The 24,750-nt window shown below is 42.8% G+C and overlaps 1 protein-coding gene across 8 annotated transcripts in view; it reads right to left on the bottom strand.

Moving 5' to 3' along the window:
* Nucleotides 1-24,750, bottom strand: part of Adam12 (ADAM metallopeptidase domain 12) — a 435,473-nt gene that overhangs the window by 126,099 nt on the left and 284,624 nt on the right. For 7 of the 8 annotated variants that reach the window (XM_021253283.2, XM_021253280.2, XM_021253281.2 and 4 more), the window contains exons 6-8: nt 9,026-9,212; nt 2,134-2,199; nt 1,000-1,071 (exon numbers count right to left, since the gene is read on the bottom strand). In XM_021253283.2, the coding sequence (XP_021108942.2) occupies nt 1,000-1,071; nt 2,134-2,199; nt 9,026-9,212 (325 nt within the window). Of the gene's footprint in view, nt 1-999; nt 1,072-2,133; nt 2,200-9,025; nt 9,213-15,973; nt 16,276-24,750 lie in introns of those variants that run through there. The other variant, XM_021253284.2, reaches the window with a different exon arrangement.

Genomic DNA, 24,750 nt, shown 5'->3' with positions numbered 1-24,750 from the left:
TGGTATCGAGCTGCTCTGTATAAAAGGTGACCACTTCAGAGGACCTTGGCTGTGAAAGGCTCGACAATGATCAAGCTCCTCCTTTCACAATGTCCTCACAGTTAGGACACATGGCATTGCTGAGAGGCTCCAGTGGCTTTAGGTCAATGGTTCCCAGTCACTCCACACATGAGAGTTGCTAGGGAGCTTCTAAACTACTGATATTCAGCCCGCATCCTGCCCCATGCCCTGCAAACAAGCAGCAGCAAGGCCTCTGCAAGCTCCTCAAGCAATGCTGGTATGCAGGCCAGTGTCAGAGGCCCTGCTTTATGCAGGGAGGATCAGCCCCAAACAGCCTTGGTTCTGCTCCACAGAATGTATTGATAGAGAATAGGTGCTTCAGACAGACAGCACCACCACTCCTTGTAATCAGGTGGTGTAAGGAGCAGTTCATGAGTTAATATTCTCAGGATGGACTAGATTTCTAGAGGCTCTTCCAGCTGGGAAATCGTCTTTGTGAAAAGTAGGGTTCTACTAGTTCTCACTGATGGATTTTCCAATAGCTTACTGAGCTGCATCCCAGGAGAGTGGAGCCTGTGCATTCCTTAGAGATGAGAGCCTGTCCCTAGGGCCACACCTGCAGAGGGATCTGCCATGGAAGACCAAAGAGGCCCGGCTCAGGAGTTCTTAGCAGGGTCCAATTTACCATGTAGAGGCTCTGGATCTAACTGGGAAGTCCAAGATCTCCACAGACTGGAACTTGGCCTGGCCTGAACCAAGCCTGTAGGAAGCTGTGCCCTCAAGGCCACCACAGTTCCCCAGACTGCCATGGCTGGCACCTGCCAAACCTACTCAGGAACTGGGATACCCAGAAGACAAGTTATTCCAAGTTCCAGCCCAGGACCCAGAAGCGGAACTTGGTCTCTTTACTAAGTCAGATGAGGTGCACTTAATCCTCTCAACCTCATTTCCAAACATTTACATGAATGGAGTGATTTAATTACCCAGAAAAGAACTTACCTTGTCAACGTGATTAGCGATCTCTATTAATCGCTGCTTAACTTTTTCCAGATCTTTTCCTTGCCTCTGAAACTTAACAATTTTTAATGTCAGCATTAATAACAACAAGAATATCAATCAAATCTCATCCTCCCAGCTCCTGGAAATGTGAAGTCTTGGGCTTTTACAAACCACCCAGGGCCCTCTGTGTTTTATGGTGAAACAAGCTCACATCCAGAGTCATTTCCACAGTTAGGGACTCCCTGAACTCCTTGAAATCCACCCAAGCCAAGTGCTCATAAGACAATAACTTCTGCAATCTTTCCAGCCTCATAAATAATAGAACCAGTGACACATCTTGGCAAAGAGAAAACAGACAATGAGAAGGCAGTCCAAAGCCATTTTTCATATCATCAACTTGATTTTAACTTCCTGAGAAAGTTTCTTTGTATTTGTTTTTAAAAATTGAATATTAAAAGCAATAGAAGCTCATGGCAATGTGTCAAACAATACATAGGAGGATTGATAAAAAGTTAATAAATTCCCCATTCTTTTCTCTAATCTGACCTTCCAGAATGGGAACATTTTTCTGAGAAATTGTCAAGCTTTTTCCATTCATGTGTGTTGAATGAGTCTATAAGAGCATCACCTGATTCATGCTATGTCAGGAGACAATGCATAAATACAGAAAAGATAATTTAAAAAAATAATTTAAAATTAATTAAAAGAAAAGACTAATATAATACTATATCAGACCTCAAAATGGTAGGATTTTTATGCCCTGTCTCTATAACCTTCATTTATTCATTCATTCTGGTTTAGGACATATCAGACACTTAAAAATTTAGCTTCCAAAAAATGTTTTAGAATACACCCTAAAGCCATCTATTTTTTCCCCTCAAATAATTCTCCTTGTTTGGAGAGCTTAACTAGAGAGAAACTCTGTTCTTTTTCTCCAGGCTTTGCTATTATTTCAAAACATCAGATATATTTTTAATATTCTACGCTTCATAAAAGCAGAAAACCACTTTTTCAATGAGTTGTTTTCAATGCTTTTAAGAATGTATAGAGAATAAAGTTAAAGAAAGTAGTAACTTACTAAACATTTCCTTTTTTCTTGGCAAACTGTACTGCGAAATTTCTAAAAGTTCTTACCTCTCGGTTGTCTGCTACAATAACCAGCTCTACATACTTGGTCATCGTGAAGGTCTCTCTTTTATGCTGCCAAAAGTAAATGTAAATTTAATTTCCCTTAATACCAATTTGAGGCTTCCAGAACACTGTCAATATCTCTTAACCCAACCACTGCAAGGTGAGAATCTATCCCCACCTGGCTCCATAGACTCCATTTACTCCATTCCATCTAGAAGTTGGCCCCCAACCCCAACAATCTTTTTGCAGAATCTTTTCAATATGAGTGATTAGTTTCCACTTCCATTTGAGAAATCGTAAAAAGGAGTTTAACCTTCCTACTGAATCATTGATTATAGGACTAGAAAAGGTCAAGATCATTATTGAACAAAATGAGCCATATTAACAAAAACCAAAGTCTCTCTTCAGAAGGGGAGCCAGCCAAAGGCCACTCCCTTCAGACCACATGTAGCACATGTGATAATCACTAAAGACAGGGGAATCTAGTGTCCTGGGTGTTCTTATCACCTTCATGGTCCAAATGTACCTGTTTTGCAATTTGAGAAAAGTGGAGGAAAATATACTATGGACAGAAATTGCATAATCCTGAGGAAACACTGAGAAGCCCATTCCAGGGAGCTTATACTTGTGGCTGATCATTTAAAAATCTAGTTAAAAGCAGCAGAAGACTGGGGTGGTCTGGACAAAAGGGAGCAGCCAGGCTGATGCACAGAAAGGCGAGAAGAAAGTACTAAGAGAAAAACATAAAGGAGTAGTGAGAAAGAGAACAGAAAGAAACAGTAAAAATAAGACAGAAATATGCTACTGGAGAGTAGGGATTTGTTAAGAGTAGAGCAGTTGAGAAGAGTATTGGAAACTATATATCAAGGTTCTGGGGTGGGGGAGATTCCACAGCAGAAATATGGATTCCAAATAAGAAGGCCTCAGAAGTAGGTTATGTTTTAATCAAGCTTGCTCCAAAAGCATTCACACTCTTCCATGAATTACTGGGAGAATCCCAAAGGCATTTTTAGGAGAAATGAAGCAATTCATAGAGGGTGGTCTCAAAAAGCAAACATGAAAAACAATAACCAAAGCCTTCTGTTTCTGCAATAACATGCAGTTGGAGGAAGTGGGGGTTGGGCTGGTCTCTGGTCCCCCGGACCGAGATTGCTGGTTTATGAGTTAAGTACATACTGTCCGTAAGTTGAACACTTGCATGTCTTAACCACTCTTTCAGACAAAAGCAAAAAGGAGTAAAGCATGCTTTGAATCAGACTTCCAGTCACATAATCCTGAGGGAAACATCTTTTATAAAGCAAATCCCCATCAGTCCAGGATCTTCCAAACAGATTTTTACAAGAAAAATTGTTTGTATTATAGCGGTGTTTCTGCTTGCCGCCCAGCTGTGCTGATTCATGAATTTAGTGTCCCTAAAGAAATCTGGAAACCTCACAGAGGAAGGGAAAATAAAGCATCATGAGAGGTATAATTTCTCATACTTTTACAGTGTTGCAAGAAAAAAAAAATCAAGCTTTGTAGCTGGATGGATAGGCAGGTTTTATGGTGATAACTATGTATGTATAAAGGGAAAAAAAAAGCCCCCATGGTGCCCAAGTGTGCAAACAAAATGAGACACTTTCTGCAAGTGTGAAGGTCTTGCACCTTTTTCCTTACTGAAGGGTCAAAGAAACAGACATCTCTCTTACCCACGGTTCCCCGATTAAACACGAAAAAATTCAGCAAATTAGGCAGAAGACAGTATAGCTCAGGAAATGAAAAAAGAAATTAATCTCTCATCAAAAAACCTATTGAAAGGGCTTCAGTTGTTTAGATATTTATGCTTTTCAGACAGCAGAGAGTGAAATCAACGACCAGAGGATATTTCCAACTGGCTTCAGATCATCATCTAGAAAATACACAATTCCAGATAATGAAAACAAACACATGAACACAATTTTCCTGTCTCTGCACTTTTCAGAGAAGCCCACATTTTCTCATGAATTCAGAGAATTGCAAGCTCAGAGAGAAGCTTAACCACATCATAATAAAAAGCCACGGGGGAGTGGCCGGCTCCGCGCCAGGAAGGTTTGCTCTCACTTACAGAGGCTTAAATTACCTCCACATGATTTTCACCTATCTGGGCTGTCCAGTTTAAAACACAAAAAGGGATCAGACTTTAGATCTGTGATATGGAGAACAGCACTTGAAATCAGTCGCTTGAGTGAATTTTCATTTTGGGAGTTATGAACAAAAGCCTGTCTCCAAACAGGAACCTGGGCTCTGGGAAAGCCCCAACAATCCCTACTCCAAGGTGAGGACAGAAGCGTTTCAGAGTCTTGCTTAAGAGAGAAGCAGTTCGTGGGCTTCTCAAAGTTGTTGCAGCCAAGTTCCCAGAGACAGATCATCCCCCACACATCCTGCAGTGAGCTCTGGCCCTGAGAACTTCATGCACTTCCAGTTAGAAAAGCAAGCTTGGGTGAGGGTTACAGTGAGCTCTGACAGCAATCCCTTCTTCATGTGGTCAGACTGTTTGCAAAGCATTCCTTCATCTCCCAGTGGCTACAGGGAGCTGGCTGTGCACCAGTCGCTGTGTTGGGTGCTAGGGGCACAGGGACGCACAAGACGAAGGTTCCTGCCCACACAAAGGTCACATTTTAGTGTGGGTTTGGGAGAAGGATTCACAAAGATAAAACATAGTCTGTGCAACAAAGGATATAAACAGGGTTTGGCAGTAAGGATAAAGATGGGGGGCAGGTGCTAAGTTAGCTGAGACCTGGAGGGTGAGAAGCAGGTACATGTGGAAAGGGTTCTGGGAACAGTGCTTCAGGTGAGGGAAACAGCATGAGCAGAAGTCCTGAGGTGGAGGACAGGAGAGCTGGCAGTGCTGTCACCACAGGCAGCATGGCTGGAGTCTTGGGAGTGAGTGAAGTTAGGATGGAGGCCGGGACAAGGAGGCGGAGTGGTAATCTAGTAATGGAGGAACAGTGAGATCCCCAGAATGGGAGATTTAAAAAATGTAACCCTGGCGGCTAGGAGGAGCATGTGAAGGCAGTGAGGAGGCTAGAGCATGGGGTAAGGGAGGGAGCTGATGAGGGTTTGTAGCATTGGCTACAATCTCCAGATTGTGGAGAGGAGCAAATATATTCAAGTTGGGTGTGATATAAACAGATAACAACAAAATAACCAAAATAATGACCCAGGCCAATATTTCTATCCTGGTAAGGTCAGCAAATGAGACGAATCAAAAGTCTGCTTTATGTTCCTGAGCAAGGAAAAATCATTATCAGCGCATCTCCATGCCCCACTGCAAGGTCAGTTTAGCATATGGACAAGCGGAGCCCTGAACTCTTTCATCAGAGGCCATCACCACCACTTGACAATGATTTGCATGGGGATAATTCACACTGACCAGATCCACATGGGACACAGCCTCTGAGGCCTGGATAATGTGTGGGGGCTGGCAGCACCAGCAAGCGAATGAGAAAACATGCCAGAGAGTGGATTCAATCTGACAGGCAAAGGTCAATCAGGTCAGTCAGGCAAAGGTCAAACGGGGAGTAGTGAAATTGGGTCCAAAATAGCAGTGGCACAAGTGAGATCTGTTATTTATTTATCCACAGTTTTAGTGGACTTGAGACTCACTAGAAACCCAGTCCCAGAAATGTGGAGCCACAGCTCATACGGACAGATATTCAGAGCCCAGGAAGTGGTGCTCTCTCGCAGTCTCTTGCCCTACACTTTAAGAATAGCCAAGGCAGAAAGACAGCTTGGTACAGTCTTAGGGGAAGTATGGAGGTGAGGATGGTTATGTTAGAGAGGAATTAAACATTCCTGATGTAATTAATGAGCTTTCCAATGATTCTAGTAAGTTTCTGAGACTTGATTACTTACTGCACAATGCTACCTGTGCAAGACATTACCATTATGGCTAATGCTGCTACCACACTGTGGCTCCTACTAACCAGATTCAATGGGCTGCCTGGAGGCACTGAAGCAGTGGCGCCAGTCACCTCAGCATGGCTGCATCTGAGGACACACAGCAGCGTCTCCCTTCCTCATTGTCCCGAATGTACCCAGTGGCCCAAGCAAACATCCTTTCCCAGAGCAGGCAGCAATTTTTATATTTGAATCATAATTATCCATACTAATGGAGGGGAACAATGGTAGAGATAATCCCTAAAGAAAGGATAATTCAACAGTAATTTTCATTTGCCTTTGGGATGTATTATGTGATTTTCTCCAGTAGTGGATTTAGCCTCTGCCTCCCTTGTACTTTGCCAAAGTGGATGTTGAAATTAGTTTCCATTCTTGAATGCAAAGCCAATGGAGAGGGAAGGAGTCCATGCAGGTGAGCTGAGCAGTAAGGGCACTTCAGGTTGGACTTAAAAACCTGCAGAGGGGAGGGGAGGCTATGATACTCCGGTCTCTCTGTATGCTTCCCGAAGCAACTTGGGTACTCACTAACGTTTAATGTAGAGCCTTGTAAAAATGATAAACAATAGCCCAGGATTATATTATAGCCAGTGTATCCTCTGAGTGCTGATTGATTCCTGATGCTCTGTGAAGAAAAGCGCAAACTTCTGCAGAAAAATTGGAGTCTGCACACCAATCTTTTGCAATAGTTAACATTTAGTGGGGGCAGGGATATGCTGGGAAAAGGCAAATCCGGTTGCTGAGCTGCATAAACAAGATTGATTAGCTTCAATTATATATTTTTTAGTGTAAAATAAAAGTAGCATAAGCAAGACAGGTAAATGGCATATAACTTGAATATGTGCCTTTCATATTTATCATAGCTGTTACCTGAAATAATCTAGGTAATTTGCATTCCCAGATATTCCATTCATTTGAAAATTATTTTTGTATAATTTTCATTATATACAAAGAGTTTAGGTCAAGGACATTTTCTCTTGCTTAAAAACAATCACAACTATTTCTAGAGCAATAGAACCAAGGTGAACAGCATGGATGCCTTCGTTTCCTTTTCAATTTAAAGGTTCATTTACACTTCAGTATGCATTATTAACAAAACAGCATCATTATTCAGGTTCTCCTCATCTCTCTACAAGTCAAAATGACTGGAAATTACTGTGCCAATCATAGCTCTAGAGAGCTGTATGCTTAAAGAATTAAAATATGGTTGGCAAATACAGATCAAGTTTGTGCTTCTAAATGAAATGGCAAACATATTTGAGTGTCATTCAAGCTGTCAAGTTTATAAATCACATAACGTCAATAACAGGCATTCAATAAGGCACTCAAAGCAAAGGGCCTGGAAAACAAAATGCAAACGTTCTACTTGTTCATGACTGGTAAATCTACAGCTTAATCACATCTTGCCTAAGGTCTGGAATCAAAGTCAAATGTGTTTGAGGAGTAAAGTAGGCATGCATGGAACCTCAGAGGTGATTCCAACTCTTAAATCTGTCACTCAAGTGGGGTGGGGGGAGACATGCACAGGGGAACTGCTTGGCTGTGGCTGCTGCTGAACTTCACTGCTGTTGCTCAGTATTTTAAAATTCTGGTCTCTGGGATTCAGATTAGCCCACCCCCACTCCCGTCACATCAATGTCATGGTGAGCCACAGTGGCTGATAGGAGAGCTCTTCCACCCTGCAATGGGACAGGGGAAAAAAAAAGGAAGAAAAAAGAAAAAGAGGTTTCGGGTACCTGCCTTAGAAAACCTTGGGAAGCCAGTAACAGAGGTTAGAGCCACACAGGCAGAAACCTGTTCTGAAAGAATGAATGTAAAATTAAAGTCAAGTGTCTTGAACTTTTTTAGCTGAGAGCAGTTTTGGGGAACAGATGCTTATCCATAGGTATGAAGAGAATTTTAGGAATGAGAAAATATCATGTAAAATAAGTCTTACTATTTGAATTTATAAAAAGGATTTAGAATGAACCAAAAATAATATTCATGAAATGTTGAATGTCAAGCAATGGTCTACTCAAACCATTAAGAGAAACAGAAGTAAGGAGAAACATGAAGATCATGTCCCCTGATGGTCAAATGTTAGTATGAGTGAAATCAGATCTTCAATTTTTTAAAATTTCTTGTCAATTGAGGGTCAGGAAATGCAGATATAAAAATATCAGGCAATTGGTGATAATTTCCTATCTAGTTGCACTCATTTAAATTCACAGCCTCCAATCTAATGGGGGGGAGTACTTTACTCCATGATACTGAAGCTCCACTGTAGCCAGTGAGCCCACATTATGCAGATGTCCAGAGACAGGCAACCATTGAGACAGAGGATTCCTGCGGGCCTGCGGAAAGCATCACAGAGAGGAATCTGTCTGCAGCAAGGACTGCACTGATAACCACTCTTGCCAGCGCTGTGGCAGAAGGAGACCTTCTGTTAGCAGAGCCAGGGCAGGTGGCCAGAAAACATAGACTGCTGCAGTCCCAGGAGGAGCAAGGACAGGCACTTCAGTGTGGCCTACAGGTAAATAACGCTCCTTAGCAAAACCACAGAGAGAAAGGCTCAGTGCATCTGTGCACAGGCAGGTGGGCAAAGATGGAGCTTCTTCTGTAACCTATTATAAGAACCTAATTGTAAAGTAGACTGCAAATGAAGAAACCTCCATCTGACCTTTCTCTTCCACTAGGAGTGGCCAGGGAGTGGGGCATGGCCCATGTTTGTCATTTGCCATGGTGGGGCTCCACCCTGGGTCTAGGCCCATCAGAACATCCTCAGAACATGTGATGAATGCTAATTTTGCCATCCACTGACCCTGATGATGGCTTAACCAGATTATTGGAATGAATCTGAGACTGGCATTTGCAATAGTGATGGAGATTTCAGTCTATTATTATAGTCTGCCCTATGATGTCCACCACCTTCTCCTAGCATTGGTTTCCATAGCTTAAGCCCCCAACTCCCCAGAAACATGAATTTGGGCTTCCCTCTTACCCTTCTTGCCCTTGTCTGAGAGAATGCTGGGAATGAGTCATCTGTAGCTAGGCCCGATGTGTTATGATGTGACCCACACAACCCCCAGATTCTTGTCAGGCTCTTTGCTGGGAAGACTTTGTATCTATCAGTGGCATTCTTCATTGGTTCTAAGATATAGATTTCATCTTCAAACATAATAAGTCCCCTGTTGAAAAATAAATTAAGAAAAAAACATTAATTTTTAAGAACTAATCTTTATGTCTAAGACATTTTTTTTTTTTTGCTTAAATTCTTTTATTGGTACATTTTAGGTATACAATTAATTTACATTTATCATTGGGTGCTTGTACCTGTACATGATGTATCTTGGTTCTTATTTTTTCCCCACTACCTGTGCGTCCTTCACCCCTCCACCCTTCCCTATTTACATAGACTTTGTTTGCATTTTTTTCTTTTCTCATAATTTTTCCTTTCCTTCTTTCCTTTCCCCTTCCCCTCCTACCACCCCTACACCTTTGGACCTTTTCTTCCTATTTCAAATTATCAATTATTAATTTTAATCATTTTAATCCTTATTTACACTTTCAGTTTCTCACACTAGAGATACTATTCGGTATTTACAAGTGTGTGTCCGATTTATTTCACTTAAGAGTATGGCCTCAATATGCATCCATTTAGCTATAAATGTCTCAGTTTCTCATTCTCTATGGCTGAGTAGTACTCCATTTTATTAAAAAAAACCCCCACATCTTCTTTATCCAGTTTCCAGTTGATGAGCACTTGGGCTGTTTCCAAGTTTTAGCTATTATGAATTGTGCCACCATAAACATCGGTGCACATATATCTTTGTGGTATGATTCTTTTAATTCTTTGAGGAAGATATCCAGCAGGGGAATAGCTGGGTCAAAAGGGACCTCTAGCCCTAGTTCTTTGAAGTATCTCCATACTGATTTCCACAGTGGTTGCATCAGTGTGCACTCCCACCAACAATGGAGAAGGGTTCCTTTCTCCCCACACCCCCGCCAGCATTCACTATGGGTTGATTTCTTCATAGCAGCCATTCTTTCTGGCGTGAGGTGGAATCTCAGTGTTGTTTTCATCTGCATCTCTCCAATGACCAGTGATGTACATTTTTTTATATGCTTATTTGCTGCTTTTACTTCTTTGTCTGAGAAATGTCTGTTCATTTCAGATGCCCATTTTTGAATTGGGTCTTTGATTTTGGGGGGTTCTGATTTTTTTCAATTCTTTATATATTCTAGATAGTAGTCCTTTGTCTCAGGTACAGCTGGTAAAATTTTTTTCCCACATTGTAGGTTGTCTCTTAGCTGTGTTGGTGGTTTCTCTTGCAGTGCAGAAGCTTTTTAATACAATGAGATCCCAGTTGTTGATTCTTTGTGCTAGTTCCTGTGCTACTGAGGTTTTGTTCATAAAGTCTTTTCCTATGCTAATGTAAGACATCATTATTAATGAGGGAGAGAAAAAAGAGGAAAAATAACAATTTATTTATATTCTCAGGTTTTAATCAGAAAGGACATTTCTGTGCCATGTGTCTGTACCAACTTCATTTTGCAAATGTTTTAAAAAGCATGTCTGAAGAATGTTTTGTTTGAAATATTTTATGGTAAAGAATAGATTGCATTTTGCCTTTATGTGCTTTTTCTAGTGTCCCAAAGATATACTGCCAGAACAAAGAGTCTGGAGAAAAAAATGTTTTATCTGCCAACAAATATATTTTAATTAGCAGACACGATTTAGAAATCTTTATTTTTTTTCTTTCTTAAGGACAATCCTACATCTAAATCATTTATCTTGATCAGATGTCTTTCCTTAATACTTGAAGGGACTCAGATGTAAGAGTGAATGCAAATATATATATACATATAAATATATATATATATACACACACACATATATATGCATATATATTTAATTTGTAAGAGGTAAGCAAATAAAGCAATCAGTGTAAGTACCCAAAGCATTATTTGTTGGAGGCTAAGGTGAGGCCTCTGGACTCAGTGGACAGCTCTTTACAGAATGAAGGAACATCAATAGGAGACACCCCAGCACATGGCTGAGAGGGTAGCTTCTTGAGTTTACAGGCTCTAAGTCTGAGTTCCAGGTTTGCTACTTGCTATCTGTGTGTCCTTGACTATCACCTTAACCTCAACCCTGGTACCCTCACCTGTAAAATGCAGATAATAGGAGCTACTTCTCAGGGTTGCTATGCCATCTGGTAAGGACTTTTAGCCAGCAGAGGGCCCAGTTAGTGCTTGAATGGTGGCACGTATGATTGATAAGGGTGGATCCATGGCTTAGGCTGCAGATCATGTGTTATTGTAAAGGCTAACAATCTTAGGAAAATTCTACACTAAGATAAATATACTTCTTTCTGGGAGTGACAACAACTAAGAAAGAATCTTCGAACCAACATTAAGGTTTAGAAATAAAAGTATAGAGTCTTTTAAAAATGTGCAAACTAACTAAACATTCTAAGCGGCAGAGACAAGGTAGCACTTAGCCATGGACCGTGGCATCTGTCTGAGCTTCTGGAGCTCCAAGCTGAGGAGGCTATGTCCTTAGATGTTCACCTAAGGGTGTCAGCATCTTTCAAGTGATAAGGAACTTTGGCTGGAGTGTAGTTTTTATTTATTTCTTTTCCAATGTGGGAAAGCAAAGAGCTTTAATTTAAAATGTGCCTCCTGATGCAGAAAGAAAGGTTTTCTTGGGAGAAATGGAAGTTTGAGTAATAGTGTGTGGCAGCTCTATGAATTCTATAGTTCTTGTGCTGTTAGGTGATCACAAACTCTGCACTTTAGAGACATAATATTTTCATACAAAATCATCTGACTGTAAATGGGATATTCCTAACACAGTGATTCAACCCTTTCTTTTTGAGATGTGAATGTCTTTAGACTCTATCAGAATAATTCATGTACGTATTATATAATAACCACAGACATTTTCAGATTATTTTAGCAGATGCAAGACTGAGGTTGAGGCCCACAGATTCCAGGTTCAGGCCATTAGTTCTAACATGCAATTTATATTGTGTCAACCTAAGAGTTTGAGGACAACTTATTCTTTAAGAAACAGCTGGTGATGATACACCTTCCTTTGGCTTCCCTTAGCCAATCTGAGCTTGTTTCCTGGGTCTTCATTATTGCTCATCTGTTTTGTTCAATCATTTACTCATCCCTTGCTTATTGGTGGCCCATTGATAGGTATCAATGTAAATACCTTTAAATGGTAATAGAATGGCACTATTTCCATACTCAAATGGTATGGAAAGAAGAGGTCTGAAGTGCTCAGCTATTTTGAGCAGGGCTGGTGAACAAACATTCACTAATCAATGCATTACTATTCAATAGGTTCATCCACCAGTCCTGGTCTGTGAGATGTGATGGGCAGTAGGAGAAACAGAATGATCATGTCTGGGTTGCTATTACACTAACTAAGAGGACATCACCAAGACAAGGACTATCAGAAATCACTGGAGAGTGAAGTTGCCATAAGAAGTAGAATGCTTAACTATTCAGAGAGGGCAAGTGTTAAGGTGGTTTGGAGAAATGGAATAATTTGTGGTTATTTTCAAATGCTACCATTTACCTAAAAGTCATTGTATGTAGCTGTTCTATTCCCACTCCCACCACAAACTAGCATCTGTGAGTATCACTGAGTTGATCATTCAGGTATGGCTTTGGTCATCAACTCTGTGGGGTGGCATGAGTCTCTCTCTTGGGGTTTTCTCTATGAAATGAAATGGACATTTCTAAATTTAGAATAGGTAATAGGGACCTTTATTTATTAATGTTTAAGAAATCTAAATTAAGAAGAAAACTTTAAAAAACAGTCAAAGGGAAAATGGGAATGAACACAATTGAAGGGGAAATATAGATATGCTAGAAAACAGGCTTTTCTGTCCTTAAAAGAAAATGGCACTGTTATGGCTTGTGTCTAGATGTTCCCTGAAAGCCTCATGCAGTCTTAGGTGGGACTTTCTCAGAGGTGGCTGAATCTAGAGTATGTGACTGATTCATGGTGCAATGCTAGGATTAAGGGTGCTAGGATTAAGGGTGCTAGGATTAAGGGTGGGTGGTTACTAAATCAGTTCACTGCTTTGGCACTGCCCTAATCCTGGTATCCTGGATACAATACAAGGGACAGAAAGAGGCTTGTCTCCCCCCTTGCTTACTTTGCTACCTTCTGCCCACCATGAATGGTTTCTCTGCTATGCCTGTCTGCCATCCACCCTGCCTTGGAGCCAACTGATTATGGACCGAAACATCTTCAAACTGTGAGTTAAATGAACCTTTCCTCCTTTAACTTTGGGTGTCAGGTATTTTGTCCCAGCCACAAGAAAAGTAACTAAGATAGGCACCCACATTTTACTTTGAATTGTAGCATTTTGTATTTTCAATTTATTCAGATAAGCTGAAGACCTAAAGCAAAATGTTACCATCTTCTAATCATGAGAAGTAAATCATGAAAAAGTTTTTCTACTTAGTGGAAAATTTCTAGAAATTATAACTTTGTCATAAAAATGTTCTCATGTCTTCTTTTATCTTTTAAGTCATCCAAAGGCCAGACGTTGAGACATAGGGGTAAAGTCCTTCCCTTTGCTCCAGACAATTGGCAATCTTTAATACAGCTTAATTAAATAATTTAATTGTATCATCTTGGGTATAATTAATCATTTAGCACTAAAGATTTCTGGAAACAACACTGTCTACAAAATTCAAAGACTCAGGGTTTCTGAGATACAAAAATTTGATGTTCTCATAGCCCTCTATGGTCCCAAGTTAGATAAGGGGATACAATCTGTTTTAAGTTGAATGTTATAGATATTTTGTTGTAAACTTGGAGTTGAAAGAGTCTCAAAGTATGGGATTTAAATCTAGCAGCTTTGGACATGGATTATTTTCCCACTTGGTGATGTAGGGGGAGAAAGATCAGAGAAGTTTCCAGTGTTTGGGAAAGGTGGAGACCCTGGGTACCTTCTCTGGAGGAACAGTAGAAGGTGGGCACTGGATCAGCCATTGGAGGGAGGCTGTGGCCAAGTTCTGAAGCAGGAGAAAGGGGGTATTGAGAGTGAAAAGGGCCACCCCTTATCTTGGCTAGATCACCTAGGATCTTGGTTCAGCCATGTGCTTGTTATCCCGAATACTCAGTTGATTCTTATGCAGCTGCAGCCCTGACCTTTATCTCCACTCCCCAAAGTGCCCAGGTGGCCCGAAACTGGTCTGAGTCAAGTTTGAACCTATGCGTCCTAAGCTTGGGTTAATCAGCCCCATGCTTTCCTGCCTCCCCTACCACTGTTTCAAAAGGGAAGAAGCAGAAGGAGAAAAGACAGGAGGTAAAGAAATGTGTGGCTCATGAAAACTGACAGACTTTCTTTAAAATTTAAAGTCCTATTGTTTTTTTTTTCTTGAATGGAAATGAAGAGGAATCCATTAAAATTTTAAATTGGTTTTGTTAGCTTTCAAAGTAAAAACTCAAGAGATCTATATTCCCTCAAGGTAAGTTTTTGTCCTTCTGAAAATTTAATTTTAGTCTTCGAAGCAATGGTGCATTGGGCAATAACACAGTTTAATGCTGTTGTTCTTATGATGATTTTCTTACTACTCTGAGGCAAGAAGAATTGGGGCACAAGGATTTTGACTACCTGTTATAAGATAGTGATTAGAAAATATGAATTATCTTGGCTAGTTCAGTGATCAACTGCTAGTTGAATTTCCTGGAAAAGGACTTTTGGTCTCAATATCATGCTGTCAATCATAGGTTAGAAAAGCAGTTGGCATGAAATTTAATTTCAGTCCCTTTTCTTTGGAGAAGCTCATGGGTAAAAGTAATATCCCACCTTATGTATGTTTGATAAATAGTGATGGCAGTGACATTTGCAGGCACATGAGCACCATGAGGCTTATTTTCAATAAGTAATTTCCACGTGAGCTACTCACATACAAATGGGACAAATACTCAGGATCCTCCACTAGGTGCAAGGCACTGGGCTAGACCCAAAGACACGTGGTCTGTGGTTCCCATTTCAAATGTAACTCACAACCAGGGTTGGGACACATGATGGAAGAAGTAAAAGGTGAAACTCTCATAGAGGATTTTAAGAATAGGTGTTACAAGTTGAGCATCCTTAATCTGAAAATTCAAAATCTGAAATCTGAAGCACTTCTGGTCCCAGGGATTTCAGATAAGGGATACTCAACCTCTACTTGCAGATCTGTAATAGTAACAACTGCTGTGATTTGTGGAGAGAGCTCCACGAGATAGGCCCCCTTTAAAATAACAAATTTATTGAGAAGTAATTTGCATACCATTATGTTTATCCTTTTAAAGCAATTCAATGACTTTTAGGATATTTTGTTGTAGAATTCAGATCATTTTCATCACCCCCAAAAGAAGCTCTGTACCTATTAGCAGTTACTCACCACCTTCCCCTACTCTCATGAGTCAGGCTCTTGAATGTTTAATTTTCTCTGATGTGTACAGAAATCCTGGGAAGCACATGACATGAGCCCATTTAACTAATGAGGAAACAATGGTAATCATATATTTTTTTTGTACCAGGGATCGAACTTGGGACCTTCTGCTTGCAAGGTGGGCGGCAGAACCACTGAGCTAAATCCCTGGCCCAGGAAACAATGGTAATAACCTAAGGTCACTGTGTCTCCTCCAAAAGATATGTTTAAGTGCTAAACCCTAGTATGGAGGGGAACTTATTTGGAACAAGGGTCTTTATGGCTGTAAATTCACTATCTTAAAATGAGATCATTCTGGACTAGCGTGGTCCCTAACTCTAATGCCGTATGTCTTAAAAGAGATAGAAGAGGTGCCACACAAGGGAAAAGGCCAAGAGGAGATGGAGGCAGAAATTGGAGTCACAAGTCAAGGGATATCAAAATTGAAAGGCCACCTACTGCTAGGAGAGAAGCTGGAAGGAGTCAGCCCTACCTTGCCCTTGAACTTCTGGCCTCCAGAATAGTGAAGGAGTACATTTCTATTGCTCAAGCCACACCATGTATGCTACTTTGTCATATCAGTCTAGGGACACTGAGTCACACAGTGGTCAGCAGCAGAGCCAAGAGTCTCCAGATGGACCTGGTTCCCAAACCTGTCCATTGTTCTTGGTCACACAGGACAGTCAACTCCTCTGTTTAGTCACCCTGCATCATGCTCCCAAGGGTACAGCTGACTCTTGATGGCAAGTGCAGAGCCATTCAGAGCTGTCCAAGGCCAGGTGTCAGCACAACATGGATGCAGTGGTACTTGCTAAACAGCCTGTCACGGAACAAGGGTCTTGAAGGAAATTTTGAAGGGAAGGGAGAACTTGGAGATGTAGGCAGCCCAGGGTCCAAGTGAGTGGACTTGTATGGAGGTGTAAGGAAGGGCAGGGTGTTCTCCCAGAGAGGGTGACACTGTGGCTCAAGTAGGGAACCTGTGCAGATGGACAGTATGAACTACAAGGGAAGCTGGGGTGCTGCACCTGGGGTGCATCACACAGAAGGCCAGACCTTCCTGCCTCCATCCACTGCTCTCATCCCTTACTTGGGCATTAGGCCTTTGACTATCTGTGGGCTCTTGCTCATCATTCCATACATTCTCATGGAGACTGAAGTACTGCTTTTTACATACACTCCAGACTCCCCACCTCCACAAATCTGTGCCCGCTGTGCCCTCTGTCCCGAGCCTTTCCCCATGTCCCTCCCAGGAGGCCAATCAATCCCTTGCTCCTTCTATTGCAAGTGTCGGTGACCACACCTTTGGCTTTACTGGATGCAGGGTCAAGCCTGTGTTCTATTCCTTGGTGTATCACCCCAAAAGCCTTAGTCTATTCTTGGGGCAATGTCTATTACACTGACCTTGGAGGATGATGCATGACCTTCCAGGTCCAGGTTAGACAACCCTTCAGGATGCCCCACTGCTGCCCAGTTAGAGATTGTATGTTGAGTTTCCTGTATGGTTTTGTCACAGCTACTTTACATCACAATATAGCATTAAGATAATGTCTGGCTCCTTTATATACCCAGGAGATATTTTCCTTATTTCTTTTGGTTTTCTCAGCACCAGCGTCAGGACTGGCATGATCAATAGGTAAACCAATCTGTGAGTAAGTAATCAATAAATATTTGTGGGGGGCCGGGGATTTAGCTCAGTGGTTCCGCCACCTGCCTCACAAGCTCAAGGTCCTGAGTTTGATCCCTGGTAACAAAAGACAAACAAAACAAAGCAAAAAAACATTTGCGGGAATATTGTTGAATAATCATGTATGTGAATGCAAGACTTAGATATGTAGGCCTCAGGGAGCTATGGTGGCTTTGAGTGCAGTGGGGAAAATATGATCAAGCAGTAGTTTTGAAACAGGACTTTCTGCTGTGAGTTAAGAGCTGAACAGGGAGGCATGAAGGCAGGAGGCACAGGAGGAGGCAAGTTAGATGTCTCAGGGTAAGGGCTGGTAGGGCTGGAGTGGTGGGGCTGGCAGCAGGGAATGAGAAAGGAGAGGAAATGTTGAAGAGGAGGACATATGGGAGAACATACAGGGCCTGGGTGGCTGGAGGGCTATGTCTCTAGATCCCTAGGAGTCAAGATCAGGGCCCATGAAGGTGTGGACTTTGAACAGAAAAGAGGTTGGTGGGGAGCCAGTCTAGAACTACCCAGAGTTTGGACTTAGGAAATTCAGGTCTCGTGGAGCTGTGAGCTTGACCTTGGATGTCCTTCAAGGGGGAAAGCAGTACAGCTTTGGAGTTGGCTGAGACAGGCTCCTGATCCCACTGTGCTTCCTGTGTTCAACTGGGATGCCCCAACACCTCCAAAGGAGGGAGAAGGAGGGAGGAAAAAGCACAGCAGAGCTGTGGCCAGAGATGTGTGGCCAGGGAAGCTAGCCAGAGGGAGCAGACAGTAACAAGGACAAAGGTGAAGGTCAAACTGGTTTTATTTCTACTTTATGCCAATTTTTTCCTTGATTTGATCTATTGCATATTAAAGAGTTTTAAAAATTGGACTGGCTTGGATCAAAGTTTATTGACCTCTGAGTGAGAAGGAGCATATTATTGCACTGAGACTGAAGATCTAAAGCATGCAGGTGTAGCTCACAGCAGTATGGAAGGCCCTGGTTCCTACCTTCTCAGAATTTAGGGTCTAGTGTATAGGAAGGTGATGGTAAAGCCTGATTTTCCTGGGGCTTTAGATCAATTGCCATGGGTCATTTAGGCTGAGCTAAGAATCTGTAGAACCAAATCCATGCCCTCAGAAAACGCCAGATTTTTGCTGGGAGGGGTGGGAAGGCAGGTGAACATATGACTCCTTGGAGGTGTGGCTCATTTCTAGCCCTCCCTGCCCTCTTTTGGTCTTGTTTTCCTCCTAAGAAGCTGTTCTCCTTTTAATTTCTCAGCTGAGATTTTAATGTGTCTATCTGATTTGTTTGTTAAGTTATAAACAATAATACTGCATCCATGCAGCACTTATTTTACAATGGTTATTTCTGTCCTGATGGCTAAATTGCAAATTATCATGAAATAATCATGGAATCCAGATTCCATGGACCATAACACTGATTAAATCTATCATTTGAAAAATAAATTGATGAGTTTTTAAATAGTATGGGAGCCAGAAATATTCCTGTATTTTGGGTTATATTTGTTTTTATTATATAAAATTTGGTACAGCAAATGACATATTGCAGATTTAAAACCAATGCAGAGTTTTCTTTTTTTTTAAATTAATTTTCTTGGTACATTTTAGGTATACAATACAATGACACTCATCACTGGAAATTTGCACCTTTACATAATCTCTCTTGGTTCTTATTTTTCCCCCTTCCCCTGCCCTCCCTTCAATCCCTCCAATGCAGCGTTTTCAAGGAAGACAATAACACGTGCACTTATTCAGGTACAGACTGTCTCCCACCTTGATGTTTCTATTTAGCTAAGTTTGTGAAAGCATCTTGTGCTGTCTGTCACCTAAGGCCTAGCACTAGGAGCTCCATCTTGCATTCAGGATTTACAAGGAAAGGGTCAGAAATATCCTCTGCCCTAAGCCTCTTACCACAGGGTAGGTGGAATCAAAGCAAAGAACAACAGTCACTGTCCATGGAGAAAGGAAGGACAGGTAGATAAATATATCTGAAACACCTACTATGCTACAGGGACTGAAAGACTTTCTGTGATAGCTCAAGGTATTGAGAGGCAGTTGAGGAGTCTGAGGGGGCTTCTGGAAGGGACATGGTTTGATTTGGGCTTTGATGGAAGAGTGGACCTTCCAAAGCCAAAGGGGAGCTGGGAGAGAGGTGTGTCCCAGCCAGGACAGCAGGGTGCAGACAGAAGGTACGGGTGTGGGGCATGTTCTTGTCTCAGCTAGAAAATAGTATGGCAGGAAGAAAGAGGTTTCCTGTGGGGCGGACAAAAGTAAGGCTGAGAAATAATGTTGGATCCAAATTGTGCAAGAGGAAGAGCTAGAGAACCCAGTTCAGCCAGCCTTGGGGTTAAGGCTGAGCTTTGTCCTAAATGGCTAAGGAACCACAGGGAAGACACTTTCACAGTCTGCTCCTCTGTGTAAGCTGAGGAACATAATTACCTGCTCATGGCTTTCATGGGCATCCACAAGAATATACGAGAGCTCTGTACAAAGGTACGAGGGGCCTTTTCCTTTCTCCTGAGGTGCAGTGGGACCAAGATGGGGTGAGCAGGCCATACCTGCTGCATGTCAGGATGGGCAGCAAAGTGATTTAAGAGTCATTCTGGGGTGTTTGGAGGTCACAAGAAGGCGCACTGGGTTCACGGCCCTAAGCTGCAGCATGGGAACCAAGCTCTGAAGATGCTAAGGTTGTCAGGTGCCCTGTAAAGGGTGGCCCCATGAAAGCAGAGATTGTAACAGTGATGAAACAATCTGACACATGCCAGTCGTCGTCATCATCATCATCATCATCATCCCATTGAGTGTGTGTGTGCACGTGTGCGTGCGCAAGTACACGAATGAGAAACTGTGTGACTTTCATGTGAGTGTGTGCAGGCTTGTACTCAGGTGTCATAGATTCTTATTTAAAAATGAAATAGCAGTTTGATGTGGTGGCACATGACTGTAATCTCAGCTAATCATCAGGCTGAGTCAGGAGGATCCCGAGTTTGAGGCCAGCCTTAGCTGCATAGTGAGATCCTATCTCAAAAAACAAAAATGGCTGAGGATGTAAGTCAGTAGCAAAGTGACCTCGAGTTCAGTCCGTAATACCAAAAGAAAGAAAGGAAGGAAAGAAGGGAGGCAAGGAAGGAGAAAGAAAGGAAAAAAGAAAGAACTCATACAACCAAACTGTAGTCCTCAACCCTAGGATATCATTTCTGTCCAGTCATGAAAGCGCAGCTCAAGTCCATCAAAGCACCAATGGTTCCTTAAGAAATTAAGCCAAATTGCACTCTTTGCCTCCAGGTCATGGGGAAATGTGTGGTTCACTCCAAAAGCCAGAGCCCACAAAACTCCTTGCGCTGCTGTGATGCTCCAGCAGGAGTGTCAGGGCTGGAGGCCATGTCCCATTCCAAAGTACATTAAGTGAGTTCCTCTATGATGAGACTGGCCCATCTTCCATCATTGTGCCAGGTCACTCTGCCCACTGCGCTGTGGCACAGTACACAGTGGGTTTACTCACGAGTAGGGACAAGAGGCAGAAGCAGCAAGAATATATGAGAGACCAGGATGAAAGGGAGAAGAGAAACACAGACACTGTACCAAGACTGTACTGTGCGGGGACTGAGGACCCAGGGAGACATGGGATATAGAATACTATTAACTCATGGCCTGAACTTTACATTTAACTTGGAGTCATTTCCCAGTAAGCAGCAGCTCCACTGCCAAACCTATTTCTGTGACCTCTTTTCACACAGTGCTTCAGTCTCTCCCCTAAGGAGCTCTTTCTGCTCTGAGCTCCTTTTGAATTGGACTCTTTACACCCCTTCCTTTTCTTTCTCTGTTCAAACTTCTAATGATGGAAGGTGAATTGCTTGGTCACCTCCCCTCTTGTCCATTTGAGCACAGGGTTGTCCTTGCTCAGCCTGCTACACTTAAGTCTTTTTTGCAGCTGTGTGGGATGCTCCTGCTGGATCTCCCTAATGTGTCCCCCAGGACACTCAAGCTTCCCTTCACCTGTCTATATCTGAACTTGCTTTCAGAGCACACCATATTTGATAGAATCTTTATCCCCATTTTCTTCTTTAATATCTCCCAGGCTGGTCTTACTAGAGATAAATGTCTTTTTCTTTATTTCCAGCTCCAATAGATTCTTTTGTCAGGAACTAGTTGATCAAATATAGCTTTTCCCCTCTGGTCTGATTCTTTACTTGCAAGATTGTAAAGTTGACTGCATCGCTCTGGAATTTCTCTGTTGATGCATGGTCTGCTGCTTTTGTAACAATAGCACACAGATCTGGGAAGCTGAAACCCCCTGGAGCACACAGTGAGGTGCTCCTTAGACCCACACAGCTGTCCCCATCACTGTTCCATCTCCGTCTTGGTGGCTGGTGGCACCAGATGACCAGCATTTATTTTCCTGAATTCCTGAAGCCATAGCCGTGAGAATTTCATGATGTTCCTCTCTGCCAAAGTTGGAGTCTGTGCCAGGTACCAGGGAGGGACCCTCTTCCTGGTGCTGGGGACAGGAAGAGGACACTGAGACTCAGACACTGTAGCCTGGCCAGGGAAGGTGACCCCACCATGTGAGAGGAACCGAGGACTCTAACAGTTACCTGTGCCTTTGTGAGGATTGAGAAGCTTGACACCCTTTGCTCTTTACCCATCTGGAATTCGGTTTTCTGGTAGAAATTCTCTGCCAGTGGACATCCTCAGTGCTGATGGTTTCCCATTGCTGGAGGAGGCCTATTTGTTCCTGAGTGTTCCTGGTTCTCATCTGTCATTTTCCTGGCAAAAGCCCACTGCTTTTCTCTGGGGCCTCCTCCTTTCCCTGCTCCCGGCCCGTGGGGCTGGGCACCCATTCCCCTCAGCCAGATCAAGATGCAGACACACAGCTTGTTGAGCCAGAGCACAGTAAACCCCTCCAGCCACTGTGACTGTTTCAGGGACAGGCAGAGACAATTAGAGACGTACTTAGAGAAACTTTGCTGATCTTGGAAGAAAGGCCCTGGTTCTCCTGCTTGACATTTGAGACTGTGAACTTAACATTGCTGGAAGCCTCTTTGTCACCAAAATACAATAAATAACATGCTGTACCATACTGTAGCGTACCATCCTATACCATAACCTACTCTACCCTACCCTACCCTATCTATAATACAATACAATACAATACACTAGCCATGTCTGTTATAGACTGAATGTTTATCCCCACACCACTAATTTGCATGTTGAAGTTTTAAACCTCAAAATGATGGTATCAGAGGTGGGTTTTTGGATGGTGAGTAGGTTTAGATGAGGTCTTGAGGACAGAGTCCCAGAAAAGGATGCTAAGAGGAAAGAAGCAGCAAGCTTCCTCTCTCTGTATATATTAGAAGAAGTCATATGTGCATACAGCATGATTGTGGCCACTCACAAGCTAAGAGAATTTCAATGGAAACCTATCTTGTTAGCACCTCGATCATGGACTTCTAGGCTCTGAAAATGTGAAAAATAAATTTCTATTGTTTAAACCATCCAGTCTGTGGCATTTTGTGTGGTTATCAAGCTAAGGCAGTGTCTGAGAAGGAGAATGAAACAGAAGAAGGAGGAAGCTAGAGAGAGAGCAAGTGGACTCTTGTAACACCAGTTGGGATCCTAGGTCCAGCCATACCGGAAGTCATCTGGACTTTTCAGTAGCAGAAGTCTACCTTCATGTTATTTTGTTTTAATTCTACCTAGCTTGAATTAGCTTTTTCTCTCCTTTTTAAATACACTGACTTTCACATTAAACTGAAGCCTGGAAATACCCAACCTTCAATAAATGGTCTTCAACAAACAGATCCATCTTTCACATCCCAGAGAGATACAACGTTATAGCATGGGTTTTCCCTTTCCATGTGTGGGTGAGAGAATCCACTTTCCAGTGTATTGCACACAGTGCAGGAGTTGGTCACTTTGATTTCCACACATGTGTGGTCCTCACCATCATGGTCTTGCCCATCTTGGCCTTGACTCCCTAAGGGACAGCGTAGTAGCTTTGACCAGAATTAGCTCAGGAGTCCTGCACACCCACACCTCCCTGACTGGTCCAGGACAAAAGGCTGGCCCAGGAGAATGGTTTTCATTTGTTTGGCTAGTTGTTGATACAGGGGATTAAAACCAGGGCCCTTGCACTGAGGTACATCCTCAGCCCCCCACTCCTTTTTACTTTATATTTTAAGACAGAGTCTCACTAAGTTGCTAAATTGTCCAGATTGGGCTCAATCTTGGGATCCTCTGGCCTCAGCCTCCCAAAATGCTGAGATTACAGGCATGAGCCACCATGCTCAGCTTGAGGCTAAGGGTTTTTGACTGGCTCCTCACAAGAGGTAAGCACAGGACTGCTCCTATAGGTGACTGCATTTATTATAAAAAATCACTAAGTCAGCTAGAGACTTTATCTCCATTTTATTTGAGAGAATTGAGGTCAGAGAGGTCAGCCACTTGATCACTGCCTCACAGCTAGTTCACTACCTGGCCCTTGCACTCTGTGTACTGGTCTCAGTCTACCCATCTTGAACTTCACCTTCTTTCCAGATGCTGGCTTCCCTTATCCCATCCCCATCTGTCACTTCCAGGAGCCCAAGCTCTGGTTTTCCTTGAAAACTTGGTCTTTACCCCAGGCAACTCTTTAGTCTTCTAATTAACCCCATCCCTATATCCTTTGTACCAGCCCTTCTCACTGTGTTCCTGGAAATTGTGGTCCCTCCTCAGATCCTGCCACAACCAAACCTCTTCTAGAATGTTCTTGGCATCTCTGTCCCACAGTAGAGACCTGGCTGACCCCTGTGGTCACTACCTCCCTGAAGCCTCTCAAGACAGCATCTCATTATTTAAATGTCCTTCTTTCTATACCTCACTCCTTGGGGATGACCAGCTGTCCTGTTTGCTCCATGGCCACTTCTGGCCTTTCTCCTCTGAGCACCCAGCATGTGTACAGGACCTCTGTATGTACTGGAGACCCTACCAGGGTGTAGACACCCCCAATCTTCCTCACAGTCACAGCAACTTGGTGCTCTTGTATATTTTTGCCTATACTGCCTTGAGGAAGTGGCTCACTGACACAAGGAAAACAAGAGGCATCCAAGTCTAACGCCCTCAGAGAAACTGCTAGATGCTGGCATGTCCATTGTTGCCACTGCTGTCCAAGCCCCACCACTCTCCCTGAGATCACTGCAAAGTCTCCTCACTGAGTCCTGCTCTGTACATGTCCCCCACAGTCCACTTCCACCTGGCAGCTGGAGTAGCCCTGTAGAAACCTTAAGGCAAGCCATGTTACCCCGGCTCAGTGCTCTCACGGCACCCATTATAGTCAGGGGCTGCAGCACACCTGATGTCCCTCTACACCCCACATGGTCTGCCTTTCCATGTCCCCACGGGGCTCATCTTCCTCCCCTGCCTGCCCCTCTCCCCCTCCAGACACACTAGCCACCGGCTGCTATGTGCTGAGGCTGTGTACTTGCTGTTCCTCAGCCAGAAGTAAGCTTCCTGTAGAGGGTGAGTCTCACTTCCTTCCAAAACTCTCGGACTTCCTCTTGCGTTTCCTATCCCACCTCAAGCTTCATCCCCTTCCTTCCTGTTGCGCATGCACTGGTCCT

The sequence above is a fragment of the Heterocephalus glaber genome, unplaced genomic scaffold (assembly GCF_053883595.1).
Source record: "Heterocephalus glaber isolate CG9 unplaced genomic scaffold, H.glaber_assembly_v1.0 deba00001497, whole genome shotgun sequence".
NCBI lineage: Eukaryota > Metazoa > Chordata > Mammalia > Rodentia > Bathyergidae > Heterocephalus > Heterocephalus glaber.
Note: the sequence above shows the minus strand (reverse complement) of the source record. Positions and strands in the feature narration are given on the sequence as shown.